The sequence below is a fragment of the Otolemur garnettii genome, unplaced genomic scaffold (assembly GCF_000181295.1).
Source record: "Otolemur garnettii isolate 467f Iridium unplaced genomic scaffold, OtoGar3 scaffold00018, whole genome shotgun sequence".
Lineage (NCBI taxonomy): Eukaryota > Metazoa > Chordata > Mammalia > Primates > Galagidae > Otolemur > Otolemur garnettii.
The window spans coordinates 28,211,286-28,229,633 of NW_003852413.1; the positions used below are offsets into that span (position 1 = coordinate 28,211,286).

The window sequence follows — 18,348 nt, forward strand, 5'->3', positions numbered from 1 at the left end:
GGAGAGCTGGAGCCGAGGCACCTGCTCCCCTCATGTTAAATAGCACCTTTAGAAAATTCACGAGTCCCCATCCACAAAAAAAAAAAAAAAAAAAAAGGAAAGAAAAATATCAAGGAATAAAAATAGACTTTGAACAAAAAGGAACATTTGCTGGCCTGGGGGGGCATCTCAACTTCTATAGCACCAGTGATTCCCTCCCCACCCCATCCCCATCACAGAGATGTAGCACCTTTGATATAAAATGGGGCGGGCTTCCACCCTGCCCCCACCCCCGCCCCCACGCAGTTGCCCCGGTGACACATAAAGACAAGAACGAGGTAGTCTTTCAGCAACACAATTACACAAGGCACAGAACAATCTCTCCCACCCAGCCATTTGGCACAGGGATCGACACGCTTTCCCCAAATCCGATGTTTCCGCTCTGTCGTGGCCCTTCCTGACTCTCCTCCAAACCTGGTTGGGGATTGGTGGCTTCCCCAGCAAGGACCCCTCAAAAACGAAGAGGGGTATGTTGCAGGGGCCATAGGGATGCCAGATGGCAAGGCTTCTTTGGCAGTCTGAGAACCCCAGGTCCCTCCAGGGTTTGGCCGTGCTGGGTGGGCTGGGGGTGAGGCCACTTAGGTGTTTCAGCATTGTCTTTGGTTGCTGGCCGACAATGCAGTGTTTCTTGTGTCTTTCAGGGAGACTTAGATTGGGGGAGCAGTGGAGGGGAGGCCCCAAGGTGGGGTGGAGAAAGGAACAGAGAGGGCAGCGTTGGGGGATCATAAGCCCAACGGGCAGAAAAGGACTTACCCCCACATGGGTCTTCAAGCAAGTGGACCAAGCTTCCTTTTTTAAAAAGTTATTTATTTATTCTTTTTTGTTTTTTGGTAAGGTTGAATGCACTTTTGATTTTTGGTCATGTTCAGTTGGTCAAAGATAAAAACTAAGTTTGAGAGATGAATGCAAAGGAAAAAAATATTTTCCAAAGTCCATGTGAAATTGTCTCCCATTTTTTGGCTTTTGGGGGGTTTAGTTTGGGTTGTTTGTCTGTTTCCAGGGAGGGGAGAAAGTGGATTGGGTGGGAGGGAGCCAGGTTGGGCTGGAGGGAGTTTACAGGAAGCAGACAGGGCTAATGTCGAAGCCGAATTCCTGGTCTGGGGCGCCAACATCCAAGGGGGCCACATCGATGATGGGCAAGCGGGAGGTCTTGGTGGTTTTGTATTCGATCACTGTCTTGCCCCAAGCTCCAGTGTGACTCTGGGGTGAGGTGGAGATGAGGGGAGGGAGGCATTACTAGGTGGCAGTGATGGAGAGAGGGCACTGCCCAAGGAACCAAAGCCCAGAGAAGGGGGCTCTGTGGGAGGCTCAGGGGGACTCACCGTGCAGCCATCAACAGTGACGCTGTATGTGAAGCGGCTGTTGCCTTCGGCCCGGATCTCGATCTCGTTGGAGCCCTGGAGGAGCAAGGCCTTCTTGAGGTTGCCGGTCTGCTGGTCCATGTAGGCCACGCTGTTCTTGCAATGGTAGGTGATGTTCTGGGAGGCCTCAGTGGACATCAGGCGCAGGAAGGTCAGCTGGATGGCCACATCAGCAGGGTCGGAGCCCTCGCCGCCGTACTCGAACTGTGGGAGAGGAGAGAGAGTGAGGGGCGATGGCCATGCCACAGCCTACAGTGCTAGCCTCCCTACTCACGTGCCCACAGGCACCCTGTGTCTGAGACAGTGTCAAGGATCCGAGGCCCCTGCCCCCCAGCTCAGCAGCATCTGTCACACTTAGCAGAGATGGAGTCCACTCCAGGCCTTTATGCCCCTTCTAGGCACTGGGCTAGCCCACATCCTGACCACAGGTCTAGGGTCCAGCTCACACACCTGGAATCCACCGGTCATGCTCTCGCCGAACCAGACATGCTTCTTGTCCTTGGGGTTCTTGCTGATGTACCAGTTCTTCTGGGCCACACTGGGATGAGTGGGGTACACACAGGTCTCACCAGTCTCCATGTTGCAGAAGACCTTGATGGCGTCCAGGTTGCAGCCTTGGTTGGGGTCAATCCAATACTCTCCTGTGGTGGGGTGGCAAGGTGGACTCAGTGGGGGGTGTGCAGCCAGCACCATATGGGAGGTAGGGCACGTGTGGGCATGAGACTCTCGGTATAGGGACCCTGATATGGCAGGAAGAGCTAGGGGTGGCCAGGGCAGGCCCTCACCGCTCTTCCAGTTGGAGTGGCACATCTTGAGGTCACGGCAAGTGCGGGCGGGGTTCTTGCGGCTGCCTTCGGGGCTCCGGATGTTCTCAATCTGCTGGCTCAGGCTCTTGAGAGTGGTGTCCACCTCGAGGTCACGGTCACGGACCACATTGGCATCATCAGCCCGGTAGTAACGGCCTGAATCCTGAGCCTTCTCTTGAGGTGGCTGGGGCAGGAAACTGAAGTCGAAACCACCGCTGGGAGGACCAGGGGGACCAGGGGGTCCAGGAGGGCCGGCAGGACCCTGCACAAAGAAGGAGAGTGGGGATTACCGGTGTCCGAGTGCTCACAAGACTGGAGGGCTGTGAGGCAGAAGGGCTGAGGGGCTACGTACAACAGGACCAGCATCACCAGTACGACCACGAGGACCAGGGGGGCCAATGGGGCCTGGGAGACCGTTGAGTCCATCTTTGCCAGCAGCACCAGCAGAGCCAGGGGGACCCTGGAGGGGGGAAATGGTTAGAGGAAGACTTCCAGCAAGCTCAAGGCAACCCCAACTCTAGCGAAGAAATCTACCACCCTCCCTACTGCTCTGGGCTGGGCTCCACAGCCTCAGATGTGTCATTGCTCATTCCCATGGCTGGGAACATTGTGTGGGAGGAAGAAACAGGGCAGGGAGAGGCTGAGGCTGGATCAGACTGTTAGTTCAGGACGCTTCTTCCCTTCACCCACACCCTGCCCAGAGAGCTCAGGGATGCTCGGGTCCCAGGCAAAGGGTCCTGTGGCGAGGCTGTGCCTGGGCCCTGGGAAGAGGAGATCAATCAGAGGTTTTGACTTACTCGGGGACCAGCAGGACCAGAAGCTCCAGAGGGGCCTTGTTCACCAGGAGAGCCCTGAAGGACAGAGACAAAGGCAATTCAGGCCCGGTGTAGGTCAACTGCAGCTGGGTAGGTGAGGGGCAGCCCCATGCCTCCTCATCATCCTGGAAATCTAACCATGGGGGGGGGTCCACAGGCTGAGACTCCTCCCACGGTCCCTCTCTGGGCGCCCTCTCAGAAGAGACTTGGAAATGTCCATAAATCTTCAAACTCCAGTCTCCACTAGGGAGGAGTCAGAATGACTATCCAGAAAGGGAAACTGAGGCAGAGCATCCCCCCCACCATCACATAGCACAGCATGGGGACTGAGGAGGAGTTGAGCATACTCACAGGAGGACCAGGGGGACCCTGGAGACCGGAGAAGCCACGGTGACCCTTTATGCCTCTTTCACCCTGTTCGCCTGTCTCACCCTTGTCACCACGGGGGCCTTGGGGTCCCTAGAAGAGACGAGGGGACAGCCTATCAGGTGGAAGTTCTGTGGCACAGAGTGTGACACTGCACATCTGCACAGGGCTCTGAGGGCAGGGGAGGCACAGAGGTCACTTACAGCAGGGCCACGGGCACCAGCGGGGCCGACAGGACCAGCAGGACCAGAAGGACCCTGAGGAAAGCAGGCAGAGCATGAGGGCCTGGCCCAGGGTGGCTGAGGCTGGGGATGACATCTCCCCTTGGCTGACCACCTTTCCCAACATCCTTCCCCACTGTTGCCAGCTCTCCAGACCCTCAGGTAAACCTCCCTGGAATGCCAGAATGACCCCACTCCTTGGGGGAGATGGATGTTTTGGGAGGGGGCCATGAGGCTGAATTGTAGCTTTTTCTGCAGGGAGGCTGAGGTCCCTGGCATCTTGCCAGATTTCCCCCCTGCCCCAGCTTGGGAAAAGACAGACATCCATCCCCAGGTCTCTAGGCCTGCTCAGAAGCAAAGAGCTGGAGCCCAGCTACTTACAGTCTCACCACGATCGCCGCTCTTGCCAGCAGGGCCAACAGGGCCAGGGGCACCAGGAGCACCAGGGGCACCAGGGGGTCCAGCGGGGCCGGTCTCACCACGGTCACCCTGGGGACGGAAGATCAGAAGATGTGGGTCACCTCTGGCCAAAGGAGCCAGGCTGGGTAGGAAAGTGGCAGGTGTGGCCATGACCCCTGAAGTAGCCTCTTACCTTAGGGCCAGGAGCGCCATCTCGTCCAGGAGAGCCCTCGGCACCAGGAGCTCCCTGCAGGGAGAGGAGAGGTAAGAGTCAGCAGGCAGGGCTCAGGCCAAGACCAAAATGGTCTGTTGAGGGTACTGGCATGAGGGCTGGGGACGGCTCACCTCACGTCCAGATTCACCAGGGGGTCCAGCCAATCCAGGGGGGCCCATGGGACCAGGGGGACCACGTTCACCACTTGCTCCAGAAGGACCTTGTTTGCCGGGTTCACCCTAAGGGAGAAGAAAAAGTCAGGCCAGAGATGGGGGAAGAAGGGCCCTAGGGCCCCCACTCTAGGTCACCTTTACTGAATCTGTCCTCATTGGTGCCCCACCCCTATCCTGTGACCTCCAAATCTTGTGATGGTTTTTCTTGGGGTTCCAAAAGTTGAGGGGAACACTCACAGAGGGGCCAGGAAGACCAGGGAAGCCTCTTTCTCCTCTCTGACCGGGCAGGCCGACCACACCACGTTGTCCAGCAATACCCTGAGGTCCTGGAGTGCCAGGAGCGCCCTGTGGGAGGCAGACAGGGGTGAGATGCCTTATCACAGCACAGGGACCACTCCCCAGCTCGGGACACCTCTGGAGCTGCAGAGATCTGAGCTGGCACTTACAGCAGGCCCATCAGCACCAGGGGAACCTTTCTCGCCAGCAGGGCCGGGAGGACCAGGGGGACCAACTTCTCCAGTTCGTCCAGCAGGGCCAGTCTCACCACGGGGACCTTTGGAGCCTTCTTTGCCAGCAGGGCCAGGGGGGCCAGGGGGTCCAGCATTACCCTGGGCAGAGAGAAGAGGGACTGTCAGACTCCAGTGGGTTCTAGTGAATCAGTGAGGCCTCAGTGGGGTCCACTGTCCTCCTGACAGCCTAGGCATACCACCCCAGACCTAGAGCAGTGACTTCCCACCATAGACTTACAGAGGGGCCGGGGGGACCAACTCGTCCAGCAGCACCAGGGAAACCAGTAGCACCCTAGCAGAAGAGAACACAAGGGTAATCAGAGGGAGAACAGCCAACTCACCTGACCCAGCTGTCACCACCGCACAGCATCTGGGGACAGACTCAGCAGAGAGGTGGGCAATACTCACAGGGGGACCAGCGCTGCCACGAGCACCTTTGGGTCCAGGAGCACCAACGTTACCCTGGAGGAGAGCATAGAGACGTCAAGCCTGAGCTGGTCCCAGGTCCCAGTCTGCCAGTATCTCAGAGCCCAGAGAGTGCGCTACTCACAACAGGGCCAGGGGGTCCAGCAGGGCCAGCAGGGCCAGCGGGGCCAGCATCGCCTTTAGCACCAGCATCACCGGGTTCGCCTTTAGCACCAGGCTGACCATCAGCACCCTGGAGGAGGGGGAGTGTGGTGAGTGGAGGGAGAGAGGCAGGAGGCTCCACAGGCTTGGGGAGGTACCAGGGACTAAAGGCCACAAAATGGGAAACAATGTCTCTCCCTAACTCAGGCTGACACCTGTCCCCATTCAGGAACTCAAGGTTCCAGGTCCTAATTGGTGATGGAAGATGAAGGAGGTCTTGGTACTCACAGGGGGTCCGGCAAAGCCAGCAGGGCCGGGGGGACCAGGCTCACCACGATCTCCCTAAAAGCAAAGGAGTCAAATCAGAGAGCTGCCCTGACATGGAGGAAGGTGGGATGGGATGGCATGGTAGGGCAGGAGGTGGGGGACAAAGTCAGGGCCAGAGGTCAATGGGAAGGAAAGAAGGCCAAGTGAAGTCTTAACTGGGTCTTCTGTACTTACCGGGGCACCACGAGCTCCAGTGGGACCGGCAGGGCCGCTGGGACCACTTTCACCCTGAGAGGGAGGGACAAGAGACTTGGGGTCAGGGATATGCCTTGATTACTCTAGACAGGTGACCCCAGGAAAGCCTTCCTTCTGTCCTGGTCCCTCCAGCTTCCTGGGCTGCCAGCTTGGTTTGTCAAGACCACCCTCCACACATCCAAGGCTTGCTGAGGAAGCTGTATATTAGGGAGGAAGGTAGGGGGCTACCTCACCTTGTCACCAGGGGCACCAGCAGGACCAGGAGGACCGATAGGGCCAGTCAGACCACGGGCGCCATCTTTGCCAGGAGAACCATCAGCACCTTTGGGACCAGCATCACCCTAAAGACATGTAAAAACCTGAGACTTCCAGTGTGGGCAAGGAGATGACTTACAGTGTTCTGCTTCTGTTTGGGACCACTTGAGAGACCCTCCTTAGCTCTGCCTTGCCACCACCTGTGCCAAGGCCTCAAGATCTTTTCACTGGAAAAGGTGCCTGCCTGGGAGTTTAGGTGGATGGGTTAAAAGGCCCCTGTCTTATATAGCAAGATGAATAGGGAGGCTCCATCAAGGAGACATCTCCACCTCTCATCACCATGGTAACTCATGGGGAGAGAAGGGCCTGGACTACAGGTAGAGGATTCATCAGCAAAGAGGCCAGAGGGAAAGAAGGGAGGATACAGGAGGTGAGGGAAAGATCCCAGGGAGAAGGAGAGAAGCTAAGGAATTGAAAGCAGAGAGAAAAATAGGAGCCACAAAGGACTCAGGGAAGGGAGAAGGTTGAACTTACTCTGTCACCCTTGGGGCCTGGAAGACCAGCTGCACCACGTTCACCAGGCATTCCCTGAAGGCCAGGGGCGCCCTGGCTACCGGGGGCTCCAGGGGCACCAGCATCACCCTATGACAACAAAGAAGACTGGAATAAGAGCTGGAGTCCCTGAAATGGGTCATCACCCCAAGACCCCTCTCCCAGGCTTGGTTCAAAGGCCAAAGGCAGGTACCAGCTAAGAAGAAAGATCCACAGGCCAGTCTTGAAGCTGCACATGGGCCCCCCCTCCCCGGTCTTGCCTCCCACCCTCCCTCATCTCCGTGGCTTTGGTCATAGCCAGCCATCCCCTATTGGAGAAGGGGAGAAACCTGGTCCCTAGGGTGCTTGCTGGAGCCCCTTTGGTGCTATCCTCACCTTAGCACCATCATTGCCAGGAGCGCCATTGCCCCCACGGGGACCAGCAGGACCAGGGGGACCCTGCACACCACGCTCGCCAGGGAAACCTCTCTCGCCCTAAAAGAGAAGGACAGGGCATGTGATGGCTCCTCCAAAGACAGGGCACATGGTGTCATGATGGAACAGTGAGAGAGGATCTACTTACTCTTGCTCCAGAGGGGCCGGGGGCACCAAGGTCTCCAGGAACACCCTGAGGGAGAGAGAGGAACAGCCAGTGAGCACAGTCTACCTGCGGCCACCACACTAGGAACAATTCCTGTCCCTCCTCTTGGAGGCTGGCCCCAGGGACCATGATTAGAGATGAAACCTCTCTTGGATTTGGGATTATCCTGTATAGCCCCTTTATTCCTCCTCAGGATATGTCAAAGGCCTCCCTGCCCCCAAACTTTGTACCAAGAGTTATATCAGAAGGGTTGAGAATATTATAGCAGGTCTTGAAAGAAGCCACCCAGACTAGCAGCCTGCAGCACCTGCTTCCCTTTGTGTAGCTCCCTTCATGATAGGAAGTTCTCCCTGGTGTCTAACCTCGATCCCTCTAGCTGATAGTTGCCTGATTAGGTAGGAGCAGTGGCCTGTCTCTCTGTGTGTCCTGTAGTCCCCACCCTTCTGGCTGATTGCTACCTCTTACCTGTTCACCAGGTTTGCCTGCTTCACCAGGAGGACCAGCGGGACCAGGGAGACCCTGCAGGTGGGAAATGGGGAGGAAAGAAAGAGGGCTTAGAATCTGGAAGAGAACAAAGAGGTGTTTCTGCACCTCCACCCTCTCCCAGCACCCTGACAGCCATGAGGCCTCACCTGGAATCCGGGGGAGCCTGCAGGGCCTTGTTCACCTCTCTCTCCAGCGGGACCCTGTGTGAAGAGAATGCTGTGGTCACAGCAAAGCCAAAGAGAGAAGGGACAGGGGTTGTCTGCTCATCAGGGATACTTACAGCAGGGCCGGGAGGTCCTTGAGCTCCAGCTTCTCCATCTTTGCCAGGAGCACCCTATGGAGGAGAGTAAGGAAGAACTCAGCGGAGGAGGCCCAGCGCAGCTGGGGGAAGGGCAGGTGGCAGGGCCCTGGGACAGAGCAGACCCAACAGGGGACTGCTGGTACGCTTCTGAGGGGCTGTGGCCTCTTGCGTCCCTCCTGTGGGAGGGGGATGTGTCAGGGGCAGGGGCAGGGGCAGAAAGGGGAAAGGGACCAAAAGGAGATACTTACAACAGCGCCAGTGGGTCCGGGAACACCACGCTCTCCAGCTTTGCCGGGCTCTCCCTGTGGAAGAAGGGAGAGCATCTTCAGGGAGCTGAAAACAGGACCTCCTGGGTCCCTCCAATTTACTATGAGTGGAATTTTTAAAGGGGTTTTCTTTTCACAAGACTCTGCAGGCTCTATTTACAAGCTTTGGCCCTCTGGGGACACCTTTGCTGGTTTCCCTTGCTCGGTGCCTTAGCCTATCCCCAGCCCTTTCCTCCAAGACGCCCTTTCAGGCTCCTTCTCCCTGTCACCCTCTCCCCATTCTTCTTCCTATTATGTGCCTAGTGTGACCCGCACTGAAAAGGGCTCTCATCTCCTCTGGTATCTCCTTCTGAACCTCAAAGAGTCCACCAAGACTTGTGGATCCCTATTCTATGAAAGGCCCATCCTATCTGCACGTGTATGGGGGGAGGGCCACCAACAATACTCATCCCCAGGGATAGGGCAATGCTGGTGAAGCCTGAAGAAGTCTCTCATTTTATGGCTAGGAAGACTGAGGCCCAAAAGGGGACATAAGTCGCTGAGCCCAGAGGCCAGAACGCTCACCTCCCAGTCCTATCTGACCCAGGCTTTACATCACTGCCCACTGAATACTCACAGCAGCACCTTTGGGTCCAGGGAATCCCATCACACCAGCCTGACCACGGGCACCAGGGGGTCCTGGGGGTCCAGGGCGACCATCTTGACCAGCGGGACCCTGAGGATGAGAGACACACAGGTGGTGGTGAGGACAGACGGAAAGCAAATAGGAGAGGGAGAGGGGGCCCAGGGGCAGTGATACTTACAGGGGGTCCAGTTTTGCCATCAGGACCAGGGCTGCCAGGGCTGCCAGTCAGACCCTAGGGGAGAAGCAGGAAGGTGTGAGTAGGGCAGGGGAGGAGGCGGATGGAGGGGCGGGGAGGGAAGACTCCAGAACGCTTCGTCCCGGACCCCACACAGGATGCTCAGAGGCCTGCCTTCTCACCTTGGCGCCAGGCAGGCCAGCTTCACCGGGGCGGCCAGCTTCACCAGGAGAACCTTTGGGGCCAGCAGGGCCAGGAGAACCACGTTCGCCAGCGGGACCCTAGTTGGGGGGAAGTCACAGGACCAATTAGGGTCTCGAGTCTGGGCCTTTCCCATGGGCCAGCTTCTTTCTTTTGGGGAGAAGAGGACAACTGGTTCAGGCAGGATTTGAGAGGCATTAATGGGGGTGGGATGGTCCAAGGGAGGTCCAGTGTGAAGTATGAGACACACTTCTGCAGCCACAGCCTGAGCACTAACGATGGGGGTGGGGTGACTACATTGGAAGAGGAAGGTCTTGCCAGGGAGCAGCAGGGTCAGCCTCCCAGCCTAAAAGAGATGTTACCTTGGGACCAGCAACACCATCTGCGCCAGGGAAACCACGGCTACCAGGTCCACCCTGTGTGAGGAGAGGAAACCAGTGAGCTCAGGGACATGATGGTGGCCGAGAAGGAGGGAGGGGGCAGCCAGGGGGCACTTACGCGCTCGCCAGGGGGTCCAGGCAGGCCAGTAGGTCCAGGTTCACCTCGGGCTCCTCGCTTTCCTTCTTCCCCAGCAGGGCCAGGGGGTCCTTGAACACCAGCAGGGCCCTGGAGAGGGCAGAGAGGAGGGGGTGGCCTGTGTTGAGGACCCATCCTGGTGTCAGCCCTAGAGCTACCCTGAGGCTGGGCCGCCAAATCAGGCCTCCCCCAGGAGACTAGGGACTCCCAGTGCAGGGTGGGCTGGGCTGCAGCGGGGTACCAGGGGGACTTACAGGCTCTCCCTTGGCACCAGTGTCTCCTTTGTTGCCGGGAGCACCGGGTTCACCCTGTGAAGGAGGATAAGACAGGCTGAGTCCAGAATGCTCAGCTGGCCTGCACCTTCCTGCTCTCCAGACGAGGGCCACGCTGGAGCTAGGGCATGGGGTGCCAGAAGGGAGAGTTTTGTACTTACGCTGTTACCCTTGGGACCAGGAGGGCCGCTGGGGCCCTGGGGTCCAGAGGGGCCTCGGGCACCAGGGAAGCCAGGGGCACCAGCAATACCAGGAGCACCCTGTGGGAGGCAGAACAGACCACTGAGGCCAGGAGCGTCGGGCACAGACAGGTGGAAAGCAGGCTCCAGGACAGGCAGGCAGGACGGATAACTGTCAGATACTTACGTTGGCACCTTTAGCACCAGGCTGTCCATCAGCACCAGGGTTTCCCTGTGTGTGGCAGAGAGGAAGAAGAGTGAGTGACAGGCAGAGATGCTGAGGTTGAAAAGTGGCACATGGGACACTGAAGAGGAGACACTTACAGCAGGACCAGCAGCACCAGCAGGTCCAGGGGGGCCGGGCTCACCACGCACACCCTGGGGACCTTCAGAACCTCGGGCTCCTTGGGGACCAGCTTCACCCTAGATCAAAAGATAGGACATGTCAGAAGCCACCTAGGAAACCCAACCTTATCTTTGGATGGTAGGAGGAAGGGGAGAGAGTAGCAGGAGACCAGGAATCAGGACTCTAAGATCAGAGAAAGGGACTCCAGGACAAAGGTGTTAGAGGATGAGCTTCTCTCTTGCCATTCTAGGTCCCTCTGGTTTGGGGAGCAAGGAGATACTTGGCCTTGACAGGTGTATGTCATGCCCAGAGGAGGGCAGAGTCTCACCTTAGCACCGGCAGCACCAGGGAAGCCAGGAGGACCAGCGGGACCAGTGGGACCCTGTAAATGAAACGAGGATGTTAGTAAGAAAGAAGGCACAAGTCATACCCTGGGACAGAAGAAGTCCTAGGGTTCAGACCAACACAGGTCACCCTTCCCACCATGTCAGCCCTGAGAGCTGACACTGAGACCCTCCCCACTCCTAGGCACTGAGGTCCAGAGGCCACACTCACCGGGGGACCAGCAGCACCAGTAGCACCATCATTTCCACGAGCACCCTGCAGAAGAGAAGGGAAGCCTCAGTTAAGTCCAGTGAACACTGGCCAGTCCCTTAAGCTTCTGGAGACCCCTTCTGGAGTCCAGGGATTCCCCCAAGGAGCCAGAGGTACTTACAGCAGGGCCAGAGGGTCCAGGGCGACCTCTCTCACCAGGCAGACCACGGGGGCCCTACCAATCAAACCAAGAGAAGTCAGATGAGAGGGGAGACATTCCCTTCCCCCGGCCTCCATCTTGTCCCTGCTTCCTGCCCCCTTCATTCCTCCTAGAGCCGGGCACACTCACCATCTGACCAGGAGCTCCATTTTCACCAGGGCTGCCAGGCTCACCCTACAGAGCAGAGAAGAGAGTGAGGAATTCCTTCATGTGGAACAGGTGGAGGACCAATGACATTCAGACAGCCTCTTACCTTGGGTCCAGGAGCACCAGCATCTCCCTTGGCACCATCCAAACCACTGAAACCCTAAGATAGGAAGGAGGAACAAGATGAGAACCTGTGGAGAGGTGAACCACCGTGACACCCACCCAGGTCTGGGAAAGAGCCTTGGAAGGTCATCACAGCCACCCTTGTCTCTGAGCTAAACTAAACCCCGATGAGCCCAATCTCACCCAGTCCCTTTATTGGGACGTCTTTATCATGGAGAGAAGCACTTTTGCATGTTTACATCTGTACGTCCCTTGGGACTTTGTAGCTGCCACCCACCATGATGCACACCAGGATTGTTAAGGAAGGGGTGGAAAGGTAGGATGCTAGGGACTTTTGCGATGTTAGATGACTCAAAGGGCACTCACTCTGTGCCCCTTCATTCCAGGAAGGCCAGCTGTTCCAGGCAATCCTCGAGCACCCTGAAGAGAAAAGAAAAGGAAACCAAGGAAGGGCCATTAGAATGCACCGACATGGACCCAGCTCCCAGGTGAAACCCAGATGCAGCAAAGCCTGGTGCCCAACTGTATGTAGCCCCCTGCTCACCTGAGGCCCAGGAGGCCCACGTTCGCCAGGACGACCAGGTTTTCCAGCTTCTCCCTGAGAGGAAGAGAAAAGATCAGGATGTTCATGCCCTCCAGGGCTAGAAAAAGCAGGGAAGGTCTCAGTCTTCCTGGGATTGTTGCAAGTCAGGTTTAAGGGCCCAGAATCTTATCTTTAAATCTAAAGCTCAGTTTAAATTTATTATGAAATCTTTCTTTGGTGAAATCTGAGTCCCTCCAGGGGAATTTCTGTTTATTTCTGTGACCAGCGTTTTAATCTCACCATCTGTGCAACTGTTTACACTGAGGGATGGGTTGGGGATTGCTTTGAGGTGGCTCCAGTACGGGAAGGAGCTGTCTCCCTGTTGGGGAATTGGGGGAACATGTCCCATTAAGGGTAAAGGTCATCGCTCAAGGGTAGTCCTGTGCATCAGGGAGAACTTGCCCTCCTTCCTCTGGACATCACCCCCAAAGGTGGTGGAAGCACTGGAGTGGAGATTATGTGACCTAACCATGGAGGCTGTTGGGGTCGGATGGTATCTTTTCACCGGGGCTACTTACATCATCTCCATTCTTTCCAGGAGGACCAGGGGGGCCACGGGGACCCATAGGACCCTAGAGAAGATAGGAGAAGTGATTAGAATCTTTCAGATAAGGAAAAAGAAAGAGAAGGCTGAGACTGGAAGGAGGTGCTGAGGAAGACTCCAAATGGGGTCTTCAATAGGAACATCTATGTTTGTAGAGGGAGTATCTGTATAGAGTGCTTACTGCAGATCCAGGCTCGCCGGGCTCACCAGGGGGACCTTGGAAGCCTTGGGGACCCTGGAGAACAAAGAGAGAGGTATGAGGTTAAAAGGGAAGGCCAATCTTCCCCTATATCACCAAGAGATCTCTGAGCACCTTCCCTTCCCCCATCCCAATTTTCTGCCCCAAAGACCAAAGCCCAAGGAGATATATGAAGACTTCCTGGATACTCACAGGTGCACCAGGGGGGCCAGGGAGACCACGAGGACCAGAGGGACCCTAGAGAAGGAGAAGTAAAAGGGGCCATGGTGATCTCTCTGCAGGAAAGCACAACATGGCCTACTCATGTGACCTCCCATTTGTGCCTGTTGGGACCACTCAGTTGTCCTGCATCCTCTTTGGACTCTGAGGTCTCATTGATTGTCTTTACCTCCCAAGCCATCTATGCTAGCCCCATATGCCAACAGTGGCCTGTCTCCTTTGGATTCCCACCTACTCCTCTTCCATCATCCCTGCTCCCCCTGGTGGCTCACCATGGGGCCAGGCACAGAAACTCCAGCTGATTTCTCATCATAGCCATAAGACATCTGGGGAGCAAAGTTCTAGGGGAAAAAAAAAGAGAGAATGAAATCAGGGTCAAGACAATGAATTGAAAGGCAGAAGACATTACGGATAATGGAGAAAGCTGACATCATGTGCTTCCTGATGAGATAGACAGCAGCACTTGATAACACAGCTTGTGAAGTGGGCCCACCAAAAATGCATCACCTGAATCCAGTCTAATCAGGTAATAGCAAATTGAGGGACAGCCTACAAAATAATTGGCCTCTAGTAAACAACTGGCCTCTTCAAAAACTTTCAGTATTGTGAAAGACAAAGAAAGTCTGAGGAATATTCCATCTTCATGGAAACCAAAGAGATCTGACAGTTGCCTGCAATTCATGATCCTTGATGAGATTCTGGACTAGATTCTGGATCTAAATTCTGGATCTAAATTCTATAAAGGACATTACTGGGACATAGGTGAACTTAGAATATGGATCGAACATTAGATAACAGTATTGGATCAATGTTAAATTTCCTAAATCTAATTATTGTGCTATGGTCACCTAAGAGAATGCTCCCATTCTTAGGAAAAATATATCAAATATTTAGGAGCAAAGGGGTATAATAGCAGCCACTTATTCTTAAAATGTTTGGAAAAAAATGATAGGCACACATAAACAGACTGATAAAGCAAATGCAACAAACTGTGAAGGGTATATGAGAATTCGTTGCACTATTCTTGCAATTTGTGTGTAAGTTTCAAATTATTGCAAAATGCTAAATTATGTCATCAGTCAAAAACCCAAAACAAAACAAGGGAGAGAGGACACAGGAGACCTTCCATAGATGTCTCGACCCTCCACTTACTCCTCCGAGGCCAGGGGGTCCGGGAGGTCCGGGGGGTCCGGGAGGTCCGGGAAGTCCAGGCTGTCCAGGGATGCCATCGCGGCCAGGAGGGCCTGCTGGTCCCTGCATGGCAGAGGGCGGGGCCCGGGTGAGCGCTGGCCAGGAACCACGCCCACCTGCAGCCCCCCCGCAGCCGAAATAAAGCAAGGCTTACCCTTGGGCCTCGGGGACCAGTGTCTCCCTTGGGTCCCTATGGGTTTGGGGGATAAGAAACAAAAAGAGGCTGGTTTAGAGAAGGGAGGACCGTAAGGAGTCACAGCCAGGTGGTACAAGTCGAGGGCAGAGGATTACCTCGACTCCTGCGGTTTCTCGGTCAGTAGGTGACTCTAGGATGAGAAGAGACCAGTGTCAAAGGCAAGGTTTGCTAACCAGACTCAGGGCGTGGGGGCGCCTAGACTTTCCCGTCCTAGGCCCAGAGCTGAGCGGTACCTGAGCCCTCCGGGCAGACAGGACAGCACTCGCCCTCGGGGGCTTCGACGCCTGGGCAGTTCTTGCTCTCATCACAGATCACGTCATCGCACAACACTTTGCCATTGTCGCAGACACAGATCCGGCAGGGCTCAGGTTTCCATACGTCCCGGTCATGGTACCTGAGGCCGTTCTGTACGCAGGTGACTGGTGGGACTGGGGCAAATGGGGGAAGAGGTAGGCTGTCATTAGCGCCCGAGACCCCCACCTCAGGGCTCCAGGGATCCCAACCCTACTTTGCCCTTTCCCCTCTGTCTAGGAGGCACACTTAGATTTTTCTTCTTCCCTTTCCTCCCTTCCTCCCCTTTCTCAAATCCTTAAAAGCTCGTCTGCTCCTCATCAGTCCCAGTGACAGCGATGAGGCTCCTGGCCAGGACCGCTAATAACTCTTTCCAGTTCTCAGGAATTTAAACAAAGCATTAGGCCGCCGTTGCTTCCAACTTTAACCTCAGCTCGTTGGCGCGGAAGCCAAGTGAAATAAAAAGTCATGGGGGTGGAGGGGGGGAGCGAGGGAAGAGGAGGGTCCTGTCGAGACAAGCTCCTAGAAAGTGGTGGGAGGAGAGAAAGGCGGTCCAGATCGCAATCCGCCCCCATTTTCAGGGCAGGTGGGATGGCGTGGGCGGGGCCACGAGAATGGGGCGGGGCTTATTGGAGTAGGGTCCCGCCCAGAGATTTGAAATGTACCTTGAAAGTAGGATACATCAGTAGAATACACCCTAACCTCCAGAGGCCAAACATTGTAAAAGCCTGCTCTCAGGGCCAGTCGCAGCCCTCCAAGCCAGCCAGTGTCTCTGGGTCACTTCTTAGCCAAAGAACCAAAAAGTTCACAGTTGATAGTTAACCACGCCCACCGCGCTAGCAGCTACTTAAACAGCCACTAGGTGGCGGGCAACGCTAGGGAATGGAGACAGGGCGGGACTAATTTCACCGGACTTGTCATTTCTCTTAGAGGCAGGGGCTATCCCATCCCCGGCTCGATTTTCCAGATCTAGAGGTGGGGTCTACGCCTGGCAATAACCAGGTCTTCCCTTTCCCGCTCCCGTTCCAGAATTCTCTGGACAGGGAGGCGCAGTGCTCAGTGAAGATCAGCAGGGGGCGCAGAGACCCCGCCCTGCCTCATCCTCCAACCCTCCCACTCTCTGCGCCCCCTCCCCCCTCAGCCCAGCACCCCCGCGGCCCCAAGAACACTCACTGTCTAGCCTGCAGAGAGGGCAAACAATCTTTCCTTATGAATCATCCCACTGCTTTCCTGATCGCTTTTACATCTTGGGCTCCAAATCCCTAGCTTGGTGCCCCCATTCCATCTTCGACGTGCTTTCCCCTCAACCTGCCCCCAGATCCCCACTTTTCCTGTTGAGTGCTCAGGATTGTCTCCTGTACCAACTCACTCCGTGCTCCATCTTCACCTCCCACTCCTGGGAGTGCTCATCTCTATGCTCGCCGCAGAGTGAACTCCCTGCTCTCCCACAGTGTTAAGGAAGAGCCTTCACCATCTCCCTTCCATCCCGGAGCCTCCGAAGCATCCCGAATCTGTTTAAGCCGCAGCCCCAGGACCAAGCACAGGAGCGCGATACCAAGTAGCCCTGGACTCCCAGAAGTTTGAAACTTACTGTCTTCGTCTTGGCCCTCGACTTGGCCTTCCTCTTGGCCGTGCGTCAGGAGGGCGGTGGCCGCTAAAAGGAGCAGGAGCCGGAGGTCCACAAAGCTGAACATGTCTAGACCCTAGACATGTAGACTCTTTGCGGCTGGGGTGGGGGTTAGCGTCCGCTCATGCGTGGCCTCACACTCCGCGTGCCTCCTGCTCCGACCCCGAGGAGAAACTCCCGTCTGCTCCGACGACTGGCTAAGGCCCCTTTTATACTATCCCATGGAGAGCAGGGAGGAACCCTGCCCCTTGGAGAGGGGGAGCCGGCCACCCGTCCCCCAGCCAATCAGAGCTGCCTGGCCCGGCCCCCAGTTTGAGAGTTGGAACGTACAGAGGAGGGAGGGAAGGAAAGGGAAGGGAATCCACCCCACGTTTCCCCCCTTCGCAGCACTGCCTCCCCAGCCCCCTCCCCAGCCCAGCCTGGGCCAGAGATACTACCGCTGGGGTGCTGCTGGGTCTTCAGTATAGCATGGGCTAAAGAGTGGGCAGGGGTGCCCCTTCTGCTTTCTTCCTGGGACCTCCGATCTTGAGGAAGTGGAATTGGGCAGCTGAGTGGGAAGCCTTCCAAAGGTGGAAAGGTTGGGGGTGATTGGGAGAGGGTCCTCCTGGCCATTTCTCCATCACCTTCCTGACATCCTTTTCAGGAGCTAAGAATTAGGTATAAAGAGGTCAGTTGGGGACCTCTCTGAAACAGGAGAACTAGGGAATTAAAAAGATGTGCTTATTTGGGGGTGTCTTCTGGTGTATGGAACTTAGGAATATTTGGGGGAACAATTAAGAGTGTCCTTTATAGAATTAAAGACTCAGACACTTAGAGAGAGGAGTACTGGAAAGGAGAGTTTTATTTTGAGAATGTCAATTCTTCTGCCATGCTTGAACTCCAAGAGAGACTCCATTACCCTCCTCCCCAAACCCCAGGCCTGATTAAGAGGCCATGGCAGGGGAGTAGGGGGCCCTGCAGGCACAGGGTGAGAAACTTGATTACATGGTCTTTCCAGAGGGAGGCTTTGGCATTGGGTGATGGGGTATCAGAGAAGGGGAGGATTGCGAGAGGCTCCGAGGTGTGTATTGGGGGTCCAATCTCCCTACAAGTTCATTCCCCAAACTCTTCCACCCCAGAGTTCAGGAGTGAGTTTGTATGGGGAGGTCTGTGGTACCTGGTGACTTAGAAAAAGGTTTTATGTCCACCATGGCTGTAGCTAGGGGCTGATTAGAGACCCTCCTACTCAGCACAATTAGATAGAAGGAACTTGGGTGGAGGTTACTTGGCCCAAGAGGGTGTCCTCTGGGAGCTGCACAAAGCCCTTTCTCTGGTTGTCCCTGAATCAGGGTTGGGGGTGTATAAGATCATTGGGTGTCTGGGTGAAACTTGCCTTGGAGGTTTGCGATGGAATTGTATGGAAGGTCAAGTGACCTTATTTTACAGTCTGTTTTTCACTGCCTCGCCTCTTCCTTGAAAATCCAGGTTATTGCTCTCTGCTCCTGGAACCAGGAGAAAATCATCTGTGCTCTGTTAGGGGATGGGGACCCCCAAAACAGCAGGGTATATTTGGAGAAGATGCCTCTAGAAGTCAGCGTCTTCTCATCCCTCATGTCCTAACCCCCAACAGTGCTCTATGTCAAGCCCAATCTACCCAAGCCCCTCATCCTGCCAAAGTCTGTGGGCCTGAGAGGTGGCAGTGGGGGTCTCCTTGAAGTGCCCTAGTTGCTCCTCTCTCTTCTATGCAGC

At 55.8% G+C, this 18,348-nt stretch overlaps 1 protein-coding gene across 1 annotated transcript; it reads right to left on the reverse strand.

Moving 5' to 3' along the window:
- Positions 1–829: 829 nt before the first annotated feature.
- COL1A1 (collagen type I alpha 1 chain) lies at positions 830–16,807 on the reverse strand. The gene is made up of 51 exons (XM_003786490.3): positions 16,585–16,807; positions 14,936–15,130; positions 14,798–14,832; positions 14,661–14,696; positions 14,468–14,569; positions 13,588–13,656; positions 13,289–13,333; positions 13,079–13,132; positions 12,872–12,925; positions 12,315–12,368; positions 12,137–12,190; positions 11,754–11,807; positions 11,630–11,674; positions 11,462–11,515; positions 11,302–11,346; positions 11,075–11,128; positions 10,725–10,823; positions 10,588–10,632; positions 10,383–10,481; positions 10,204–10,257; positions 9,932–10,039; positions 9,796–9,849; positions 9,415–9,513; positions 9,236–9,289; positions 9,049–9,147; positions 8,415–8,468; positions 8,146–8,199; positions 8,012–8,065; positions 7,845–7,898; positions 7,362–7,406; positions 7,175–7,273; positions 6,782–6,889; positions 6,226–6,333; positions 5,972–6,025; positions 5,759–5,812; positions 5,454–5,561; positions 5,312–5,365; positions 5,142–5,195; positions 4,841–5,002; positions 4,632–4,739; positions 4,353–4,460; positions 4,201–4,254; positions 3,990–4,097; positions 3,591–3,644; positions 3,373–3,480; positions 3,004–3,057; positions 2,559–2,666; positions 2,186–2,468; positions 1,851–2,041; positions 1,362–1,604; positions 830–1,239 (listed from the first exon to the last, which is right to left on the reverse strand). Exons 1-51 carry the CDS (start codon positions 16,685–16,687, stop codon positions 1,093–1,095), a joined length of 4,392 nt encoding a protein of 1,463 aa, XP_003786538.1. The 5' UTR covers positions 16,688–16,807; the 3' UTR covers positions 830–1,092.
- Positions 16,808–18,348: the final 1,541 nt, after the last annotated feature.